At 49.6% G+C, this 22,232-nt stretch overlaps 1 protein-coding gene across 2 annotated transcripts in view; it reads left to right on the top strand.

The window, feature by feature from the left end:
• The first annotated feature begins 1,577 nt into the window (after window positions 1–1,577).
• Window positions 1,578–22,232, top strand: part of Rcsd1 (RCSD domain containing 1) — a 64,057-nt gene continuing 43,402 nt past the window's right edge. Inside the window, exon 1 of one of the 2 annotated variants that reach the window (XM_052737477.1) lies at window positions 1,578–4,429. In XM_052737477.1, the coding sequence (XP_052593437.1) occupies window positions 4,040–4,429 (390 nt within the window). In that variant the 5' untranslated portion in view covers window positions 1,578–4,039. The remainder of the gene's footprint in view (window positions 4,430–22,232) is intronic. The other variant, XM_052737476.1, reaches the window with a different exon arrangement.

Raw genomic sequence — 22,232 nt, 5'->3', positions numbered from 1 at the left:
CTACCCTCCTTGACATGATTGCTGATCTACTGATCTCCACAGAGCTACTGCTCTACGGGCCTGCTGAAAGTCTTCTCATGAATCTCCCAATCATTCTCTGTATCAGAATGAACCAGGGGCTTTCAGGTGTTCCGTTTATCTTATTTTATTACACTCCCAGGATTTAGGGATGAAACATAGACACTCTCTAACTATGAATCTGCATCCGTGGATTCAGTCAATACCCAGGGGGAAAAAAAACTGCATCTGTATTGATCTCATTCCTTTCTCCTTATTCCCAAGTAACGTAACTACTGAAGCAGCACTTTTATTTATTTCAATATCATAGATATTGAAAGTAATCTGAGGCCAGGAAGACGGCTTAGTGGGTAAAGGTGCTTGTCACCAAGCTTGATGACCTGAGTTGGAACCTGTGAACCCATGTAGTGGACGGAGAGAACCAGCTTTCAAAAGTTTCCTCTGACCAGCATACATGGACTGTGCAGTATGTGTGCTCACACACATACACACACACACACACACACACACACACACACACACACACACACACGAGAGAGAGAGAGAGAGAGAGAGAGAGAGAGAACAAATAAATACATGTAAAAATTTAAGAATTAAGTAACCTAGAGGTGATTTAAAGTATACAGGAATCTGTGCATCGCTTATACGCAAGTATCATGCAATCTTATACAAAATACCCGAGTACCACAGATTTGGGCGTCTGTGGCAGGTAGGACCAGTGCTCCTGGAACTATTCACTGTGAGACAACTGTGTGTGCATTTTAGTTAGTATTTATAGTCACTAAAGAATATTTTCTCACTAAAGAGTATTTTCTTTCTTTCTTCCTTTTTTTTTTTTTTTTTTGTTTTGTTGTTGGTGGGTTGCTTTGTTTGTCTGTATTAAGACAGGGTTTCTCTATGTAGCCCTGCCTGTCCTGGAACTCACTCTGTAGACCAGGCTGGCCTTGAACTCACAGAGATCCACCTGCCTCTGCCTCCCAAGTGCTGGGATTAAAGGTGTGCACCACCACCGCCTGGCAGGAATATTTTCTTCTTGCTCTAAATATTAAAAGTAGACCATCAATAATCCAGGAGTGGTGGTACGCACCTGTGATCACAGCACTGAGACAGGCAGGTTACAGGGCGAAGCCAGCCTGGGACACAGAGAGGCTATGCTGGCTGGTCTGTCAACTTGACACAGCCTAAAACCAGCTGGGAGGAGTCTTAGGGAGGAATTATTTGGCTCAGGTTGGCCTGTGGGTATGTCTGTGGCGGGACTGTCTTGATTGTTACTTGACCCAACCCCCTGTGGGCAGCACCATTCCCTTGGCTGGGCCTGAACTGTGTAAAGTGAAGAAGGCTAGCAGAGCAAGCAAGGATCATGTTTTTATTCTCTGGTCTGGACTGGGGATGTGGTATTTTAAGCACCTGCCTTGATTTCCCTAAAAATAATGGGCCGCAACCTGGGATTGTAAGCCGATAACCCCACAGCCCCTATGTTGCTTTGGGTGAGGACATTTTATTACAGTGACAGAATCGATAACAGAGCCCCTACCTCAGATGTAAGAAATGAGTTCATTAAGTGATCAGCCGCCCAGGAGGGCCGCTTACAAAGAGGTCACTAACTGGAGCCCCTTGCATTTCCGCTTGTACCTGGTTACCGTTTACGGCTTCTGATGACCTTCCCTTTCACGACCTCATTTTTCCCCTAGGACCAGGCGCAAGTGCCGGTGCAGTCCCTGAACAACTCCGCCTTTTCTTTACACGCACAGATTCTACCAATCCACTTTGCTCTTTGTTCGTCTCTCCACATAGTCACTCATCGAGTTGTTCTTGACAACCTACGCACGAGGACTGCCTGTATACATGGGTCCTCCTCTCCTGCCCTTCCCTGGCTCAAGCAGCATCTCTGGTATTCCATGGTCTTGCCTCCATTCCTTGCTTGGCTGGTTTAGATTTGTTAGAGTATGTAAAGGGGAAGCCCGGGTTGAGTGTGGAGGAAGTGGGTCCTTCTGAGCCAGCTAGACCCTGGAGAGTGGAGGGAGGAGGGCTAAGACAGCGGCTTTCTCTTCCCCTTGGCTGTGAGAAGAGCTGGATGTTTAGCAGACTGTCTGTCTCCACTTGGTTTCTGGTGATATTCTACAGAGGTGGGAGGAAGGATAAAGGGAGAATACATTCCACACACACTCCAGATTGCTCGACGAAGCTCTGGATTTCCCTGTTCCGTTCTGCTCCTCCCCTGGGAGAAGGGCCCTGCTGGGGCTCTGAGGCAACCACCCGCTTTGCACTTGGCCCCAGGAGCATGAAGAGGCTGTGGTGTTTGCTCTGTGGATCATCTGTTCTCAGCCCAGGTGGGGGCCCCCCCCCCCCCGTGCAGGGTTGGGCAGGAGAGCAGCTGCACGTCACCTTGGTGGCTGTGATATTATCTGGGGCCTAACGGTTTCTTCTGGGTAGGCACTTCCGCCCTCCTGCCTGTGGAATCCGAAGACTCATGCTGCTCTCTCTGAGTGGAAAGGAGCCCCCAGCTCTAAGAAGGAGAGGAAAGTCACCCTGACCTGGAGGCACACACCTGTCACTCCAGTATCAGGGAGCTGAGGCAGGGGGATCAAAAATTCAAGATCATCAAGACATTCCTTTCTTGCTTCCATCTTTGTTTTAGAACCCTTCTTGCAGCTATGTAGATAAGAATATGGGAACTCTTTCTCTGGGCCCCAGAATGTATGGATCTAAATAGAAGGACTATGGGTTGCTTGTCCGTCTGAACCCTGTGCATGAGACAAGCACTATTAAAAAAGCCGCTCTTTCCAGAGCATCAGCTGCACTGTAAAGATGCAGAAAATGAAGATCAGGTAAGTGGGCTTTTCTAAAGGAGCACAGCCAGAAAGCAGCGGGCTAGAGTCTAACCCCGGTCTGCTTCTGAAAACACAGGTCTTGCCCCCATGCTGAGTTCAATGAACTACAGTCTGCCCTGACATCATGGTTTACAAAGTAAGGTTTAGAAGGCCTGTGACCTCAAAGTCCACAGACCAACCGTGATGAGAAGCAGTCAGGACAGCCTTCTGCAGTGTGGGCGAGTTCTCTGATGGTTTCCGGTAGTGGTAGTGGTTTCTCTTCGGGCTCCTTGCATAGGTGCAGCACCAACGTTCACCTGTCCTGTGGTCCGGCACCGTGTTGGTTCTCTCTCTCCCCTGCGTAGCAGCAGGTCCTGGTTTGGAGGACAAAGTTGAGGGATGCTGTAAGAAGGCGCACAGGCATCCTTGTCAGCCAGTCCCCTGAAGGCATTTCCCTCCGGGAAATGGGATCCAGAAGGGGCACCTAGAGCTATAATCCAGCAGCAGACAATTGCCCTGGCACAGATTCAAAGACGCTACATCCCTCCCACACAGGCTTTTTGCTGTCCCGAGAGCTGTACAAACCGACCTCCCTTGGGGAGAGTTGCTAAGCTGGGCTTATGTGAATCGGATGCTTAGGACCGTGCCCTTTGCTATATTTAATAGGAATGGAGAAAAGGTCCTTTAGCAAGCAGCCTGTGGGAGCAGATATTCCCACAAACCCCAGGCATGCACGCATCAGGGCAGATGTGAAGAGAAGCTTGCTGCTACAGGAAACTTGAAAAATTTGCTTGGGTTCCTCTCTCCCTCCTTCCCTCCCTCCTTTCCTCCGTCCCTCCACCCCTCCTCCACAGAAAGATAACATCGACAACCTGATAACTGTTTCTTGCAATCGGAATCCTGGAGGGTGGACAGTTAAAGAAGTGTCAAAACAAAGGTATTCTTATTAGGCTACTGAATCCAGGAAAGCTAGGTACGAGGCTAAGTAATAAAGAGAAGGATGTGGAGGGGAAGAGGAAGAGGCTGCAAAGATGGGTATGAAAAGAAGGAAATGGCAAAGAGAAAAAGAATGAAAAGACAATTCTAATGTGAGGGGCAAGGAAAATAAAGAAGGCAGGCTAAAAGAGGGAGAGCTGATGCGGTCTGAAAACGTGCAAAGCCCGGGGTCCTGAGAAACTTCGCGAGAAAGGGGGCGCGGTGCTGCCCAGCCCATGTTTGGGCAGATTAATGGAGTCGTGGCTCCGGCTCTTGAGTCCTGCCCTGGAAGGGACAGTATCTGTTTAGATTTGTGTCTAAATTTAAACCCGATCCGGCCTCCCTCCCTGCTCCCCTCCATTGCCCTCCCCTCCTCCGGCGTCCCTCGGTCCCTCCCTCCCTCCTCCTCCTCCTCCTCCTTCCTCGTTCTCTGGCGCAGGGCCCCCGACCGGGACAGTCCCGCAGCCGAGCGCAGCCAGGCGCGCGCCGCCGCCCACTCGCCCTGTGCCGGCTGCAGTCCGAGAGAGTGGCCCGGGCTGGGAGCGGAGGGGACAGCGGGGATCGCGAGCTCCTGCCCGAGCGAGCGGGCGTATCCGCCGCCGGAGGACTACCTGGAGGACATGGAGGTAAAGATCGACGGAGACGCGGGACTGGGGTGGGGGTGGGGGACGAGGGGAGAGTGAGGTCAAGGCGCTCCTGCCCGGGTCGCTGTCCCTGCTCACAGCAGGGAGCACACAGCTCCAAAGTCCCCAGGCCAACTCCAGAGGTTGGTCCTTACTCCTACCTAGAAGACCCCTGTGGGCTCGTCAGGATCTGAAGACGAAGCGGGGCGTCCCTTTTCAGGGATTCGGGTGTTTCGGCTGTGCACATACATTTTTTTTTTTTTTTAGAAAATAAAGTTAGGTACAGCTAAGGTCATAAACCGATAAAGGTATGAGCCAAGAACCCCAAAACAAAAACTCCAGCAACCCTGACTCAGAGGCACTGAGTGAAAGAGCTGGTAGTTGAGGCTGGGACTCTGCGGGAATGGCTTCCCCTTCCGCTGGCAGCAAGGTCTTTGAGACCAGTTGTCCTCTTGCTTCTGAAGTGCCCCTTGTGCCGGTCACATCTTCTTTCATAACTTTGTGAAAAGGTCCCTTCATCGTCAGTCAAGTAAACCCATTTCTGAGAAACTGGAGGCTCCCCGGATGTCCCACCTTCTGAGGTTGTGTGCACCTTGGGGTGTGGTAGCCATTTCTGAGGGGTGTGCAGGGGTGAGTCCTGGAATTATGCACTTCTGAGAGGAGACCTGGGACTTTGCCTGCCCTTTTCCAACCTCAGTGGAATACAGGCCACTGCTTTCCATCTGAGGAGTAGCTGGGAGCATTACTTCACCTCGCTCCCTTCTCCACACCTACAGACTTCCAAAGATGCCCTCCTTCAAACCCAGAGCAGCTACAGGTGAGCTCAGAGGCACAGCAAGGGCAAGGCCCCAGGTTCAATTCCCCACTGCCACAAAAAAGAAAGTGTGCCCTTTTATTTCATCTTAGTCAGTCTCAGCAGGACCTGGGACTTTCAAAGAGGGGAAAGAGGTGAAAATACCTTAGGCCTTTATGGTGATTCCCACTCCCACTCAAAAGGAAACTGCTCCTCCCTAGACTGTGGTTTCCAACGATCCCAGTGCTCAGGAGTGGGACTCCTCCCTAGACTGTGGTCTGCAGTGATCCCAGTGCACAGGAGTGGGACCCCTCCCTAGACTGTGGTCTGCAGTGATCCCAGTGCACAGGAGTGGGACTCCTCCCTAGACTGTGGTCTGCAGTGATCCCAGTGCACAGGAGTGGGACTCCTCCCTAGACTGTGGTCTGCAGTGATCCCAGTGCACAGGAGTGGGACTCCTTCCAGGCCTGAGCCCACTCATCTTTTCTAAGCTTTGCTGTCTATTGCCACCTCTCAAAGAACAATAGGTCTGTCCTGGGTATTCAGCTCAACCAGCTGTCATTAAGAAGAAACAAGGGTTGCATTCTGGGGGACTTGAGTACCTGGGATGCTGGGGGTGGTGATGGGCTCTCTGTAGCAATATTTACAAGTCAGAGGTAGCAGTTTAGGGTAGACAGACCACAAAGCATTGCAGATGGGTTCCCAAGTCTGCTCCAGACCCTGCAAACTCAAAACCGTGGGATTCTTTGAGCTGTCTACTGCTACAGGAGAGAGATGGCCCGAGGAACACGCAAGTTGCTGGTGGGGGACAGACCCACAAAGAAACTGCTGTACTTGTAACTTCCCTCCTCGGGGGAGAACTCGGGCTGCTTTGGGCGCCAAGCTGGAAGCTTGTGGGATCACTAACAGAACTGTAGTGGACATAAGATGGAGCTACAGCTGGGATTCCAGCAGGTTGCTGCATGAAGGCCCAATCCAACTTCTAACTTTAACCTAGGGAAGCACAGAGGGCTTCCACAGGGACGCTTCTTCCTCCCTCAACTGAGGAAGAAACAGAAGAAGTCCAAGGCCCTGAAAATATCAGCCCAGCAACTTCCTGTGTGGCTGGGTAGGCGGGAGGCATGAAAGAAGGCTCTCCCAGCTATGAGCTGATTTATACAGTAACTGAAAGGGACTGGATGTGCCAAACGCTGGACCAAGAAAGGGAGCGATTGCCTAGTCAGCCAGAATGCTGGGCAGATCTGCTTACAACAGTCCTGAGGTATGGGCTTGCTGGTTGGCAGTGACTGTTTCTGAAGTTTCTTTGGCAAAGCCGGAACAAACAAATGAACCAAAACACTGCAACAGCTTGCACTGGGAAAGGATGTAAAGAGGAAAACAGAGGACAGAGGAAGTGATGACTCTCGGCCAGGAAGTGAGCTTCTGTGATAGGTACATGACCTGCCCATGGGTGGAGCTGGATCCCTGAATCAGCCGCCTGAAGGAGCTACTTACTTTATTTGAGAAGAAACGGAGTCACATCACGTCCCCATATCGAGCATTTAAACCAGATCAACAGGACTTGGCTCTAGCGCTCAAACCCACACTTACTTACCTGCTGCACATGTTAGGGAAATCTTCAAATCACTGTGACTGCTATCAGTCGCGTTAATCACACCTCAGCCCACAGGGACCTCTCTGGAATAAACACAACAAGGTGGCACTTGACCCCTGCCTTTCAAACACTCCCAGTCCAAAAGAGGAAATGGGACTCACATATCCCGTTCCACATCGCTCTGTGACAGTGTGTGCTAAGTGACTGCTTCAGCAAGCATGGCTTGTACAGGCCAGGGCCGAGGCCACGCAGAAGAAGAAACCCTGACACAGAGGCAGCATCGGGTGGAGAAACACAAGGAAGGTGCAGAAGGAACACTCCAGCTTCATTCAGGAAGGCAGGACAGTTGGATGGAGGGGAATATGGGGGAGGGATCACTAAAAGAAAAAAACGTGAAAGTGAGAAGATAAAGCCGTAAGACCAATGAGTATGGGGGCCACTGACCAGGTGGGTGAGCCATCGGGAGCCAAAATGTAAGCCACCCGGAAGGCGTTACCTTTTCTTCATACAAAATCTCCCTCCCTAGCTGTGCTCCTGACTTCTGATTTACCATTTTCAGCCCTTGAAGGCCAGTTCGTGAATGGCCCTGGAGTCTGCTCCACAGACAGTAGGAAACTGAGAGGTGTGTGTGGCAGCAGCCATGACGCCTCAAGGTGGTAGATGCCGCCCGCCCATGAGTAAGCAAGGTACTCAGGCTCAGGCTGAGGAGCCCCTTTGAGACCTGGGATGTAGTCTGACTCCATGAGAAAGACAAAGGGTAGGAAGTGAGAAAGTCAAGACCATGTGCTCGAGGGGAAGCAGGAACTACATCTGCATTTGAGTTCACCAGGGTGCCCAGAAGAGCGGATGGATCACTTGCATAGCATGTGTGAGGCCCTGGGTTTGATCCCTAGCAGAGAGAGGGAGGTGCAGAGGAGAGAGAGAGAGAGAGAGAGAGAGAGAGAGAGAGAGAGAGAGAGAGAGAGAGAGAGAGTCTCAATGTAGGACAGGCTGTCTTACTGGTCTGTGGGTCTTCACAGTGCCCATCACTGAACCCAAATTTCCCAATAAAATTTGCCTGCTAAGTTAATAGAAACTACCTGTAGCTCAAATGTTACCCCTCTGGGAGCCTTCCCAGAGGCCCCCAGCCTCTACAAAGCACTTGACCAGCCCCACTGGGGCTGGCTCTCTGGCTCCCTGTTGGGAGGGTCCTTATTTTATTTATCTAGGGCCTCATGGGCACCAAACAAGACATGCTGATTGAGTGAATATGTTATTGGAGATGAGAGAGATCAGACTTTTAAAACAGAGAGAAGGAGAAAAAAGAAAGGAAGAAAAGAAATAGCAGACTTTAGTGTGTTTGTTGGTTGGTCTGACCTTTCTGAGCAGTAATTTCAGCACTCTGAGATGTGCAGATTTCTTTGGATACAGAAGTGATTGTCTCTAGAAACAGTAATAGTGAAGTTATAGTAGATAGGAAGCCAGGGACAACCCATTCCTGGCCTCGGAGGGCACCTGCGTGAATGTGTACATACACATAAGTAATGTTGTTTTTTTTAAGTGAGTCAACACACGTAAATAAAAAATATTTTTTAAAAAGTGATGTGAGAATGGTAGCACAGGCCTTGGGAGGCAGAGGCAGGTGGATGTCTGTGAGTTCAAGGTCAGCCTGGTCTACACAGCCAGTTCCAGGCCACCCAAGGCTACCTAGTGAGACAGATCCTGTCTCAAAGGCGCGTGCATGCATGTGTGTGTGTGTGTGTGTGTGTGTGTGTGTGTGTGTGTGTGTGATCAAGCTGGCTGTGATGGTCCACCCTTTAATTACAACACATGGGAGCTTAGAGCAGCAGAGTCAACACACACACACACACACACACACACACACACACACACACACACGAAATGGGGCTGTCTTTTCATCCTCACAATATCAGCAATATGAGTGTGTGTGTGTGTGTATATACATGCGTACATACTGATATATGTATGATGTATTCATTTTGCAACCTTCATGTATTTTTACCTTGTTAAACATTTGCTACTTTATTTTTAGACCATTTAAACACATTATTTTTTGTTTGATTATTATGATTATTATTATTATTATCATGATTGTGTGTGTGCATGAATGTGGGGTCTCGAATGCTACACTGTGCATTGGAGATCAGAGGACAGCCTCCAGTAATCAGTTCTCTCCTCCCACCGTGAGAACCCCCGGGCCAACCCAGGTTGTCTGGCTTTTCCCAGCAAGTACATTTACCCATCGAACCATCTTGCCTGACCCTCTACTTTATTTTTATTGTATTTATTTACTGGAGCAGAAATGCCGAATCTAGGGAAGAAAAACAAAAAGATTTTTTTGGAGATGTCCCTGGGAACCTCGCTGGTTTCCCCGACCCTGTCACTGAGCCACGGTGTGCTGCCTGCTGTTGGAGGCTGGTGGTCCTAACGGGGGTGGGGGTGGGGCTATTCACCCCCTGAAGCGGCAGACAGGCTGGGTGGACTTGTGGGCATGCCGGGATACCGACTCCTCTCTCGCTCTTGCTGGGTGGGACCCTCGCAGTCACCCTGGCTCCACTTCGCAGACATCTTCCATTGGCTGGGCTGTGAGAACAGGAGTAGTTTCGGGTAGGCACGCTGTCGGGACCCGGCCCTATCGCGGAGGGATGAGAGCATTCCTGGAGCGGAGTCGGATTTCAGAGCCTGATCCGCAGCAGGCTGCCCACAGCAAGGAGAGCCTGAGCCTGGCTCCCGCGGTTCCGTGGGAAATCTGAACGCTGGCGGCGCAGCAACACAGTCATCTTATCAGAGCCACAGGAGAAAGCCTTTCGGTTCCAGGGAACTCTCCAGGCAACTCTGCCTTCCTCTAGTGACAGGGTCTTGAGGTTTGCAGAGCCAAGTCTGGCCTACCTAACGCGCTAGAAAAGTCACGTAGCTCTGGGAGAAACGAGACAATCCCTAATGGCGTCTGCCTTACTGGGAATGAGCAAACCAGACTCTGAGGTATGCTGGGGCTGTGGTGCGGTCGGACCTTTGGAAAGCAACAACTTGTGATTCTCCTCTTATCTGGGGAGTAGGTTAGCCCACGCTTTAAGAAGTCAGCCTCATAAAGTTTCATCACAACAGCAGCACGTGGCTCGTGTCCACCTTCACGGTGTCAGGTGGACACATCGTGTGATACCACAGGCAGGGCACAACCGATAAACCACAACCCTCAACTGCTTGCCTTAGGACCCACCAAGAGCTCAACTCCCAAAAGGATCTACCTGAGCCAGACCAGAGAGGACGTTGCCTTTGTCCTTTGGTTTGGGGGGCAGGGTGCTCCCCACCTTTTTCCCTTTGGGGTTTTCTGAATACTGGCTGTAGGGATTTGTGGAGACTAACTAGTCCATGAGGCTCACCGTGTCAAGTCATGCAATTGGGTGGGTCAATCCTGTTCTAGGGAGAGGGCTTCCGGTCACTGCCATTCAACGCTCAGTAGCTCCCTAGGAGAGGTGAAGTGGGCGTGTAGGACCCTAACCCCTGTAAGAGGCCCACACCAAGTGTCACTAAATCCCATCCTCGGTGAACAGTAGGAGTCCACAACCAGAAATTCTCAGTTCTGGACAGTGGAGTTCTCATTCTTCCTGGCCACGAAGTGAACCTCTCAGAGCATCCTCTGCCCTGCCCTCTGTTTCGGACCTGCCTGCACCAGCTCAGGACCATCCTCCGGGTCTGTGGATGGCAATCGCGACTCTTTCTCCAGCTGAGTCTTCTATAAATCTATTAGTGGCAGTTTGCTAGATATCAGATAGCTCGTTTTTCTTTTCTTTTTTTTAAACTTGTGTGTGTTTGCACTATTTGCACGCGTATGTGAGTGCTGAAGTTCATGTGGAGGACAGAGAGCGCGACACTGTCATCCTCAATTGCTCTCCATCTTGCGTTTTGAGAGCCACGAAATCTAGCGCTTGCCGATTCAGACATGCGCCACCATGCCTGAGACACACCCCCTTTTAACCCAATCTTTATGCTTGCAGGGCTAGCCTGAACTCATTGAGCTACGGCCCCAGCCCGCGGAGCTGTTGATGATCACTTACTGCCTGTCAGGCACTGGGACTTTAGCGGCGATGGTATCTCTCCCCTTGCTGGCCCTCTAAGAGGGGAAATAAGCACTAAACCCTTAATTGCAGAACAGGATGAGTGCTTGCCCCACTGGAGGAGGGGTGCCACACCCAGCCTGGGGTGGGGTGGGGTGGGGTGGGGTGGGGTGGGGCTTCCTGTGATGGATGACCTCTGAGTTGAGTGTTGAGGGAAGACGAGGAGTTAGCCAGCAGCAGAAAACTAGAAAGAGTACATTCCAGTCAAAGCAAACAGCCCGGTGTGCGAGGAGACTAGACGCAGTTGGTTCCTGGAAGGAAAAAGAGATGACAAGATTTGAGAGGGAGGAGCCAGCCCGGTGGTAGCAGAGAAATGTAGATTGCAGTTACTACCCTAAAAGGGCTCTTTCGTATTTGGAGAAACAAGGTCTCCACGTATGACATGACATCTTAAAAATACAAGATGTGATCTTGATAAGCTGTGAGGTGTGTGGAGTTCAAAGTCGGCTTCTTCTGTGTAGCAGAGAGAGAAAACAGGCTTCCTCCTTGGGCTTCCCTCCAGGTGCTTCCTGTCAGTCCTTCATCTGGCAGCCTTGGGGGCTTTGGCCTCAGTGAGCTCGCCCCTGTCTGCCGCTCCTACTGAGGACATCAGTTTGAAACCGGGTCTTGGCCCCCCAGGTCAAGTCCACCAAAGCCATCCTCAAGGCCCTCTTGTCTTTTTTGACTAGAGGCCTCAGAGAACAAACCACACACACACACACACACACACACACACACACACACACACACACACACACGTACACACACACGTACACACGCATGCACGCATGCACATGCACACACACGCATGCACAATCTTTTGTCCCTTTCCACCTGCAGCCCACTCATTCCTCTCATTGTGGTTGCACATCCAGCTCATTCTGCAAAAAGCCGATGTTTCTCCTCGTCTCCAGCCAGCTCAGGGACGAGCCAGGTGGGCCAAGGAGCAGCAGCAGACCACACACACACACACACACACACACACACACACACACACACACACACGTTAGCCCCACCCAGCTGAAACAGAGCAGCGGAAACGAAAGGCTGAGCGTGTGGTTGTTGTTGCACAACTCAAGACACCCACCCGAGAGGGCATTTCCATCGTTTAAAATGCCTTGAAAGGCTTCCACCTCCTCTGAACCTCCCTCCCTGCTCGACCCTCACCCCGAATAGTTCATTCCAAACACATGAGCTACAAGGCCACTTATTCCAGCTCACTGCCCCACCCCCTACTCTCTCAGTCCTCTAGAATACATTCCTCGGCCTCAGGTCCCTGGCTTGTCATGCTTTTGAGATATGAATTGATGGATAGTGGGAAATTCATTCCCAGTCACCACAGCAATAGCTGTGTGGGCAACATTTAGAAGCTGTCATCATGGTGATTACTACAACGTGCTGTATACCTACTATATGCAGGTGTTTTCCATAAATGTATCATTTTAATCCTTATAAAATCTAATTACATCTGCTTTCTAGATAAGGTAGGTGAGGGTCTGTGTTGCTGGAAGATCTGGAAGGTGATCTCCACAAGAGCTACCAGTAACCACTCCGGGGGTGGGACTAGGGTTCCTATTTTCTCTTCTTTCTAGACAGTCTTCCTTCAGCCTGTGCTAGACCAGGCAGCTCAAGGCTTGGAATTTTTTAAGACCTGGCTTAGGTGAATTAATACTGAATCCTTATCTAAAAGACTTCAGGAAGGCTCCATTGTGTCTCTGGAGGCCACTGCTGCCAACATCTATGACAAAAAAGGAAGTGGAATTTTGAAAGCTGACTTTTGTTGTTGTTGTTGTTGTTAAGTTTTTTTGAGGCAGGGTCTCAAATAGCCCAGACTTAAGTTCTTGATCCTCTTCCACCTCCCAAATGCTGGCATTATAAGTGTGCGTTACTTCATCCAGCTTAAAAACTGACTTTCAGAGCTAAGAGTTTGGAATGTAAAAGAACTTAACAGTTTCTTTCATCCCCCTTTATTTTAAAGGCGGGGTCCTTAAACTTGATGTACTGATGACCACACTTGAAGCCAGTCAGTGGCGGAGTCAGAGCGATGGCAAAGGCCTTCGCAGCCCCGGGCCTGACAGGACACATCTGATCCACATGCCTCACCTCACTCATGTGTACTTGGCTGTCTGTCTCTGTAGCTGTCTTCCAAATTCTAGTGTTCGGTATCTGAGGTCCTCCCAGCAAGCATTATTCTCCACGGGAGTTGGGAGAAAAGGAGTTTTCATTATCATGGTTTTAACTAGAGTCAGAAGACCCAGAGCCAAGGCTAGAAAGGGCCCAGCCCTCACTCCCCCACCCCCACCCCCCAAGTGCAGCCCTGTGTCTCCCTCACTGGGTTGTTTTCCACCCCAAGGAGGCTTCCTTGGGGGAGATTTGTGGTCCCCATTGGCTGCCTGTGGCCATGTCCCCTCAGGATGGCCTGGCTTTGAATACTCCAAGTATTGGTGAAATTATTAAGGCCACTCCATGTAGCTAAAAGGGAGGTTTATTTTGTGGGGTAACTTACAAGTGAAGGGATAGGCTACAGGGTCTGGGAAAGGTGCAGTCCAGCAGTGTTCTCTGAGGAACTCTGCTCGGTCTACCTCCAGCGTCCAGGGTCCAGGAACCAAGAGAGCCAGCGCATTCGGATCTCGGGTCTTCCGGATCTCTTGGCCCTGCCTTGTAGGTGTGACAGTTACTGAAGCTTCAATGGGGGTTGGAACTTCCAGATCAAGGCTGGAATGGCTACCCACTACATCCAAGGAGAGTATGGATGATTCTACAAGTCTTCCTTGTGGAAATGTGTGGGAAACTCAGTGAGATGCCTGGTACTCCAGGCTACCATGGAACGGCACAGATGGAGACGCCAAAGTCAAGGGCATTAGCCAGTGTGTGCATTTGCTAGGGTTCTGCTAAGAGATGGCTGTGGCCAGGCGTTAGCTGAACCACACTCCCTACAGGGGCTCCAGGGAACAATCCTCTTCAGACCTCTCTTCACCCCTAGTACGTGCTAGTTCTGGCATGGGGCCACATCCCTCTTCTCTCTGTGTGTTGCCTACAGAGACATGTGTCACTAAATTAGGGCCCTCGGTGATGATTCAGGATGGTGGCAAGAAAGTTTATCACCACCTTCAGGAAGGGGCAGGTGAGGCAAGATTATAAACTGACTTTGTACCTGATCTCACTCCAAGTTCTAGTCTCACATTCCTTATTCATTCACCCATTCTTTCATTCTTTTATCTAACAAATACTGATCAGTTACCAAATGAGAGCTACTGAGACACAATAGTTGCTCTCGGGATCTCTCCCACCCGGAGGTGGAGAGGGGTGCAGGAATAGAGGCAAGACAGCATGTGTGGTTGCTTCTGCCAAGATGGTGAGTAGAGAGAGGGCTGGAGAGATGGCTGTTCTTCCAGAGGTCCTGAGTTCAGTTCCTGACAACCACATGGTGGCTCACAACCATCTATTATGAGATCTGGTGCCCTCTTCTGGCAGGCAGGGGTACATGCAGACAGAACACTGTATACATAATGAATCAATCAATCATCAATCAATCTAAAAAAAATAATAGATGGTGAGTAGATAGTTAAGTTACAAGCCAGACAAGCCAGGTGGGTGTTGCTCTAACAAAGGCCACAGTTGGGGTGAGTGAAAACAACAAATGTCTACTCATTTCTGACCCGTGCTACATGGTTGTCACAGCTTAACCAGGGGCTCTTCGGGGGGGGGGGGGGGGGGGCTGCTTTTCTCCACCTCATCAGATTTGTCTTTTATCTGAGACCCGGAAAGGTGACAAGTAGCCACACAGCTCCTCACAACCACAGGGGCCAGAAAGCACAGGCCTCCCACCCGCTCACAGGACGAGAGCCTGCGTGGCTGGCTTTTATGGGCTGTGGGGGTCTCGCTTCACAGCACTGATGCTCTCTGAGCTGGTCTGGAGGCAAGGCTGTGTCCTTCAGGCTGATGGAGGTGGGAAGGCCGAGGAGGGCAGCAGTTATGTGCATCACTCAGTCTCAGGCCCTGGAGATTTGCAGAGCTCTGTGTTCAGATCTGGTCCTCCTGATTGAAGTCAAAGTTGCATTGCCAGTGGAAAGATTGTTCTAACGATGCCAACCGTTCTCTGTGCCTGGGGAATGATTTAGAAAGGCAGTCAGTTACCCATTTCCATAGGAAAACATTGGAGACATCTATATCCAAGCCATTAGGTGCGGCCATTTAGACAGTTTCTTAAGCATATTGGTCCTGGGACAGTCCGTTCCACGGAGCGTGCCATCAAGAGATGCAATTTATAGTTTTATTGACTCCTGGGATTTGAAAACCTTTTTGCCTATTGCCGCAACACAGTGGTGAATCACCTAAAAGACTTTGAGTTTAAAGTAACCCGCCCCCCATCAAACAGAGACCCTAAGCCTTTTCCCTACTTGCAGGTACATGGCACCAAGAATCACCATTCTTTTCCATGACCTTTGTTCATAAGTCCTGCCTTTTGAGCCTGTGGAAGGGGTTAGTGAAGGTCAGAGGAACTTTGGGGTGAAGTTGAAGGGCATAGTAGCGAGAGACTGCCCTCTTCCCTCGTCTAATTGACTTATGGCAAGCCAAGGAGGGTCCTGCGCTGGGGGAGACATGGAACCTGAGTTTCAGGTTCAGGGGATTAACAACCTCAGAGACCATTCCCCATCAGTAAAGCTAATACCTCCTTACCGTAAGGCTATTTGAAAAGGAAATATGATTGCGCATGTCATTAATAAGATAATCGATGCCTTCAACCTGAAAAGCTACAGAGCCACAAATTCATGGTGGTGGTATTATTAATACTTAATAAACTAATGTTTAAATAATTGTGACAACCCTAAGTAGGTCTTATAGTTGTCACATAGGTGTTGTCTTATAAGTTGTCTTATAGGTATCAGAAGAGAGGGGGACATGAGCAGAGCTTTGAGACATAAGGCTTCTAGTGTCAGCAAGGACACTTCCACAGCATAAAAGTGGCTCTAGGGCCAGAAATATAGCTTAGTTGATAGAACATTTGCCTTTCATGCATAAAGACTGGGGTTCAGTCCATAGCACCACACCAGGTACGGTGGTGCATGCCTGTAACCCCAGGACTTGGGAAATGAAGGCAAGAGCTTCACGGTGAGTTGTTGGCCGGCCTGTCTCAAAACAAAACAAATCAAAGGTTCTGGAGCCAGTAAGATGGCTTAGCCAGTCAAGGGCTTGCTGCCCAAGCCTGGTGACATGAATTCCATCATTGGGTTCCCATGTAAAGGTGGAAGAAGAGAACCAACTCCACAAAATTATCCTATGACTTTAAAATGACTACTATGGCATGTATGCATCCCCCATTGACATATCTTACAAATAGTAGTAGTGGTAGTAGTAGTAGTAACAAATAAGTTCTGACCTGTGCCATGCAAAACACTTTCACTCCTCTAAACTGGAAGATCTGAAAACCTTGGTTATGGACCCTATAATGAGAATGATACATACACGGCATGCCTTTGTCCCTGAAGGCAGGATCACAGGTGTCCTGTGGCCATTTACAGAGACAGCATTGCCCCATAAGTGCTAAAGAGCAAAGGCCCAGGAGCCAGATGTTTGGGATTCAATCTGATTTTGCCATTTGCAAGACTGTGATCTCCTGAGCTCTTGATTTTTCCCATCTGTAGAATGGAAGTCTTAAGAGCACACACCTCTGAGTTAGCTAGTGAAAAGTGCCAGTGTGAATAGTGTGTCTGGGGAGGAGGTTATCATTTGGAAGAGAAACAACAGCCCCGTGTGGTTAGAGCATCCTTGTTGGGGATACCAGGACATCTGAAGTTCCCCTCTAGCCCCAGGGTCTGTGACAGACAAGTAGTTATTGCAGACCACACACAAGCCCACCTCTCTGGACTTCTGCAGACAGCTGGGCTGGTGTGAAATAGCAGATCAAGGTAGTATAGGCTCCCAGGGCAGCTAAGGCCTGCCTAAGGAAGGGAGACTCCTTGACTTAATAAATGTGCTTTAGGGGAGGGAAGGGGTGGGGAGGGAAGGAAAGGGGTGGACACAGACAGCAAGTGTGTTCTATGCATTCACCCTGGAAGAGTGGCTAAGGGAAGAGACAGAAACTGGGAAGGAGAGTGGTCGCCCTTGGTATATTCTCAGACCTCAAGGGATCCTAAAACCACAGAGGACCACACCTGGTAATTTAGTAATTTAATGTCCTACCCCATTTATTATCTATCTATCATTCATCTATCCATCTATCTATCTATCTGTCTATCTTTGAGACAGGGTCTCACTCATATTCTACACTGGCCTGGAACTTGTGGCAATCCTCCTGCCTCAGCCTCTCAAGGGCTGAGATAGCCAGCATAAGTTGTCAAACCTGTCTTGCCTTTTCCATCACAATTACAGCGTGCGCCGTGGTCATAACTTTTCTAGTGTGATGCACATCTGCAAAGCTACCATGCCTTTATGTTGTTCCTCTTTCCTTCTCTGTTTCATAGATGGACGATTCAGTCTTACAGAGAGCCTCAGCAGCCTCAGATGATGATTTCCTTCTTCCTAACTTATTGAAAAATGTCCAAGGTTTTCATCCACAGGAAGCACTTCATAGTTTTTGTTCGAATCACCCTTGTTGCTGCCCTCCTGCTTTGGGGCCATAATTAAGTGAAATAAAGTTGCTTGACCATCGGCAACAATGTGACAGGAGATCTGCTATTAGCTGGCAGGCAGGTAGCATATGCAACATGGATACACTGGACAAAGACAGTGTAATTTGTAGCTGATAAGTTCTTTCTTTCTGGAAGTTTCCATTCAGTATTTTTGGATTACAGTTAGTCATGGGTAATTGAAAACAAAGAAAATACAGTCAGGGCTAATGGAGCCTATAGTCTGCCCCATCTCAGCTTCCCCTGTGCCCCCCACCTCCCCACCACACCCTACCCACGCCATCTCCCTGCCAACTTTCTGTAGGGAGGCCTGCGGGGGAGCAGAACAAAGTGGGGTGCTGAGTCTTAGGAGCACAGCAGGCATGGGAGAGTATGAGTCTAAACATTCTGTCATAAGCCCCTCTCCCCATCTCAGCTGACATCAATCAAGAACTTCTGGCTAGGTTTAGAGAATCAAATGTTTTCATATACCAACAAGGGTATTCTGATTTCTCAAATAGTCACATTGCTTATATTATGAAGGATTTTTTTTTTTTTGCAAGATGAATTCAGAGTAGATTGAGCTACCCTGTCCCAAGCATCCTCATTAAAGACCTTAGAGGTCTTTCCCGAGGACAGTCTCCAGTGGCAAGCCACAGCATTCTGTCCTTGGCACTTACTTGTTAAATATTTTTGTTAACGATTTGAATAAAACCTAGAAAGAATCCAGATGACCCACAGCTGGGATACTTAATATGATGTATGACACATTCAAGTTCAAAATGATTTATATAGGATGGGACACGGGGCCAAAGCCAACATCATGACATTAAGCAGGGATGAATGTGAGGTCCTCTGCTTAGCTTTAGTAAGGACAGACCTGGCTTGGAAGTACACATCTGCTTGTTCAGCCATTCTGCAATAGTTGTGCAGCTAGGTGCACAGGGAATGCTGTCTGGATTATTAGATGGAGTAAAATGTGAAGACCGTGAGCTGAAGATTTGGTGGTGGTTAGACATGATGTGCTCCTAAAACAGCAAGGAATAGATGTGCTGGGGTGCTGTGAATGCACTGAGGCCGTTGGAGGATTGATTTATGGAGAAAATATATTCTGCATTTATGCAGCTGGAAGTGTTTTTTACAAACAGATAACAATGGTGACGGGATGCTGGTGAGAGACTGCAGGGTCTCCGATGTGCAGGATGTGCACCCAGGGCCGCACACAGGGATGGGGCCAGTGGGAGTGCATGAGCCCATGTGCTGATTAGAAAGACAGCCTTGATCAGTGTCTGCCTCCTTCTGGCTATGATGAGGGTCCTGGAGGAGAGGCTCTCAAGGCACCGAAGCTGTGCTGGCAGGCTCTGCTGTGTTGTGCGCAAAGAAAAGGGAGGCAGAAATACCAGTTGATGGGCTGAGGCACTAGTGAGAGGTGCCCTTGGGACTGGGAGGGCGAAGACATCGCAATGCAGCTCGGGGAAGGATGGAGCTAGAACTCCAGTCCAACGCTTTTCTTCAGAAATGAAAAGGGGGAAAGTGAAGTGGAGGGGAGGGGAGGGGAGGAGAGGAGAAGGGATGGGAGGGGAGGAGAGGAGAGGGGAGGAGAGGAGAGGGGAGGAGAAGAGAGAAGAAAAGAGGAGAAGAGAGAAGAGGAGAGGAGAGGGAAGGGGAGGAGAGGAGAGGGAAGGGGAGGGGAGGAGAGGGGAGGGGAGGGGAGGAGAAGGGAGGGGAGGAGAAGGGAGGGGAGGGGAGGAGAGGGGAGGGGAGGAGAAGGGAGGGGAGGAGAGGGGAGGGGAGGGGAGGGGAGGGGAGGAGAGGAGAGGGAAGGGGAGGGGAGGAGAAGGGAGGGGAGGAGAGGGGAGGGGAAAGAAGATGGAGGGAGGAGAGTAAATTAAAGGGGACTCACTCTCAGGCTTTATTTCCACTGCATAAATTCTGTGCCTATTAGAATTTCTTATCCCGCCTAGGAGGCCCCTGCGATCTGTGCAACCCCTCTTCCTTCCCCTCAAGCTCCAGGATGGGGGCTCAGAGGAAACAGCATCTTCAGGACCTCTGGGCTGTGACCCGGAGGCTGGAGAGTGGTAGCCAGATGGAGAACTTGGTATATAGAATTATTTGTTCATTATGCAAATGTCCTCTGAGTGTTTTGGTGGCTGTCAGCTACAGTCCTACACCACATGTAGTTTATAAACCCACCATCAGGTGCTGGAAAGGTCCAAATGAGGCATGTTTTTGTTACTATATTCCATAATAAAGTTGCAATTGAGTGGGGGGGGGGTCCTTCTAGAAAACCCTAGCACTTGGTGTTGAAGGCATTTTCCATAGTTTCTAGTCACTTAAAAATAGAAAACATTAATTTATTAATAAGAGCCTGAAGCAGGAACTGCTTCAAGGTCAGCCTGGGCTAAAAGAACCTGTTTGGGAACCTTTGTCTCAGAGCAGAGGTGGGATGGGGGGAAAATGATGATTCCACTAACTATAACTGCTTCCAACTTCATGTGTCTGTCTTATTCTTAGCCACATGAAAATCTCTTTTAAATTATTATTATTGTTTTATTATGTATGGATGGATGGTTTTTTTGCATGTATGTGGGTGCTTGACATGGTCAGAAGAAGGCATCGGATCCCCTGGTTAGGATGATTATGAGGCAGCATATGGGTGCTGGGCGTTGAACGTGGGTCCTCCAGTGCTCTTAACGGCTGAGCCACTGTTCTGTCCCCTACTTACACAATTGTAATAAGAATATATGCGTACAACTGGCCCCTACTTACACAATTGTAATAAGAATATATGCGTCCAACTCTGCACTCTATCTCTTCATTTAAAGCAATTTACAAGACGATATCCTTGTTCTTACAAAGTTGTATTTTCATTTTAAATGTCTTTGTGATAGACTGCTACACAAATATACCACCATTTATTTTATCATTTCTATTTTGGGTCATGGCATTTGCTTCTACTTTCTGTGTGTTATAAATAACATAGCTATAAACAGTACGTGTATCCTTCTCTTCTTTTAAGTAATTTCTTTGGAAGCATTTCCCAGGAGTGGAATTAGAGTGGAATTATTAGGCCAAAGGATATGGATATTTTTATGACTCATGATGAACATCGCTGCATTGCCCCGCCTGCCTGCTTCCGCACAGCCTCGCTGTACCTGGTAGACACAAATTGCAGGCTCAGCAGGACAGACCAGGGAGGGAGTGCAAAGTGAGAGGGATTCACAAGCTTGTCTAGCAAAACAGTATTCTTCCAGGGCCCTGCTGCCCATCAGTCTTGTGGCTTGCCTCCCAGCTGGGAGGGGAGAGCAAGGCAGGGCAGGAAGGGAATGTGGACACTCTGGGAAATGAAGCAACCGTTTGGTACTTCCTGCTGAAGCATCTGCAGATGGGGGAAATAACAGGGGTGTGTGTGTGTGTGTGTGTGTGTGTGTGTGTGTGTGTGTGTGTGTGTTCGTGTGCGCGCGCGCACACGTGTGTGCAGTGAGCCCGCAGGCACAAGAACTTGATCTAGTCATGGGTAGGGCAAAATCTGAGCACTGGGGTAATAAGAAGGGAATGGCTTCTAGAAAAGCCTTCCCAGCTGCAGTCTAGTGTGGTCTGGGATGGGGAGGAGAAGCTCACTTACTCGCTTGATAACTATTTGACAAGTACCCAGTAGGTCAGGTTCTTTGCTGGGTCTGGACTCAGTGGGAAAAAGACTTGGCTCCTGTCTTCGGCAGGGGCTGGGGTTTGCAGTCCCCTGAGGGAATCAGAAAAATGACAGATGACTGCTGGCTGGAGTTTAATCCAATGTCCAATAGATGTGACCGAGGTACCCTGCCTAGGGTAAGGAGCAGATGGGGCATTTTGTAAGGTGAGGGAATACTGAACTCAATCCAGAAGGACAGGTCAGGCCGGCTTGCAGAAGGATAAAGAGGGATGCTCGTGCTGGAGGGTACTGAGCATGTGGGCATGGCATACAGCTGGTACAGTGGGGAGCTCCTGTCAGACCTTCAGAGCAGCTTCAAGGCTTGAGCTGGGAGGACCCAGAATTTCTGCACAGAGAGTGCTGAGGGGTGCAGGCTAGCCTCAGGGGAGAGTCTCAGGGGCTAGCCTTAAGTCTGTGCGCACATAGCCAACACAGGCTTCCACTCACGTTGGATGTTCATGGTTGTGGCTGATGGGTTACAGCTCTCTCATGCCACCTTTTGTGGTCACCACTCAGACTTACTATTTCAGCTGAGCTCACTCGGGCTGTGGATCAGAGAGTGGGTGGAGATTCAAGGCTGTGAGGACCTTTGGGAACTGCTCAGGCATCCAACCCCAAGGCCAGGAGAGCTGGGCTTCAGCGGGGATTGGAGAGGGAGAGGTAGGGAACAGCCAAAGGAGGGCTTTCCCTTATTGGGACCAGACTTTCCTACCCAAGTCCTAGAAAACCAAAGAACATGAGTGCCGGTGGGGACACCTAGGTACAACCATAATTTTAAGGACAGATGGACTGGAATTCTTGTTTCCATAGCAACAGCAGCTCCCCCAGGGCCTCTGGGCACATGGGCATATGTTGTTGTGGGTGTATTAGAGGAGAGCCCAGGGGTCTTTAAAGTCTTTAAAGACTAGGTTAAGGAAGCTGGAGCTGGTGGCACTAGACAGAACTCCATCCCTAAAGTGCTATGGGATACTGAATCAGGCATGCAAGGTCTGGAGGCCTCACCGGGATACAGTTTCCTCCCTGCCTGGC

Source organism: Peromyscus californicus, unplaced genomic scaffold (assembly GCF_007827085.1).
Source record: "Peromyscus californicus insignis strain IS unplaced genomic scaffold, ASM782708v3 Scaffold_14__1_contigs__length_90479793_seg_2, whole genome shotgun sequence".
Taxonomy (NCBI): domain Eukaryota; kingdom Metazoa; phylum Chordata; class Mammalia; order Rodentia; family Cricetidae; genus Peromyscus; species Peromyscus californicus.
This window is presented reverse-complemented; position numbering and strand designations above follow the sequence as displayed.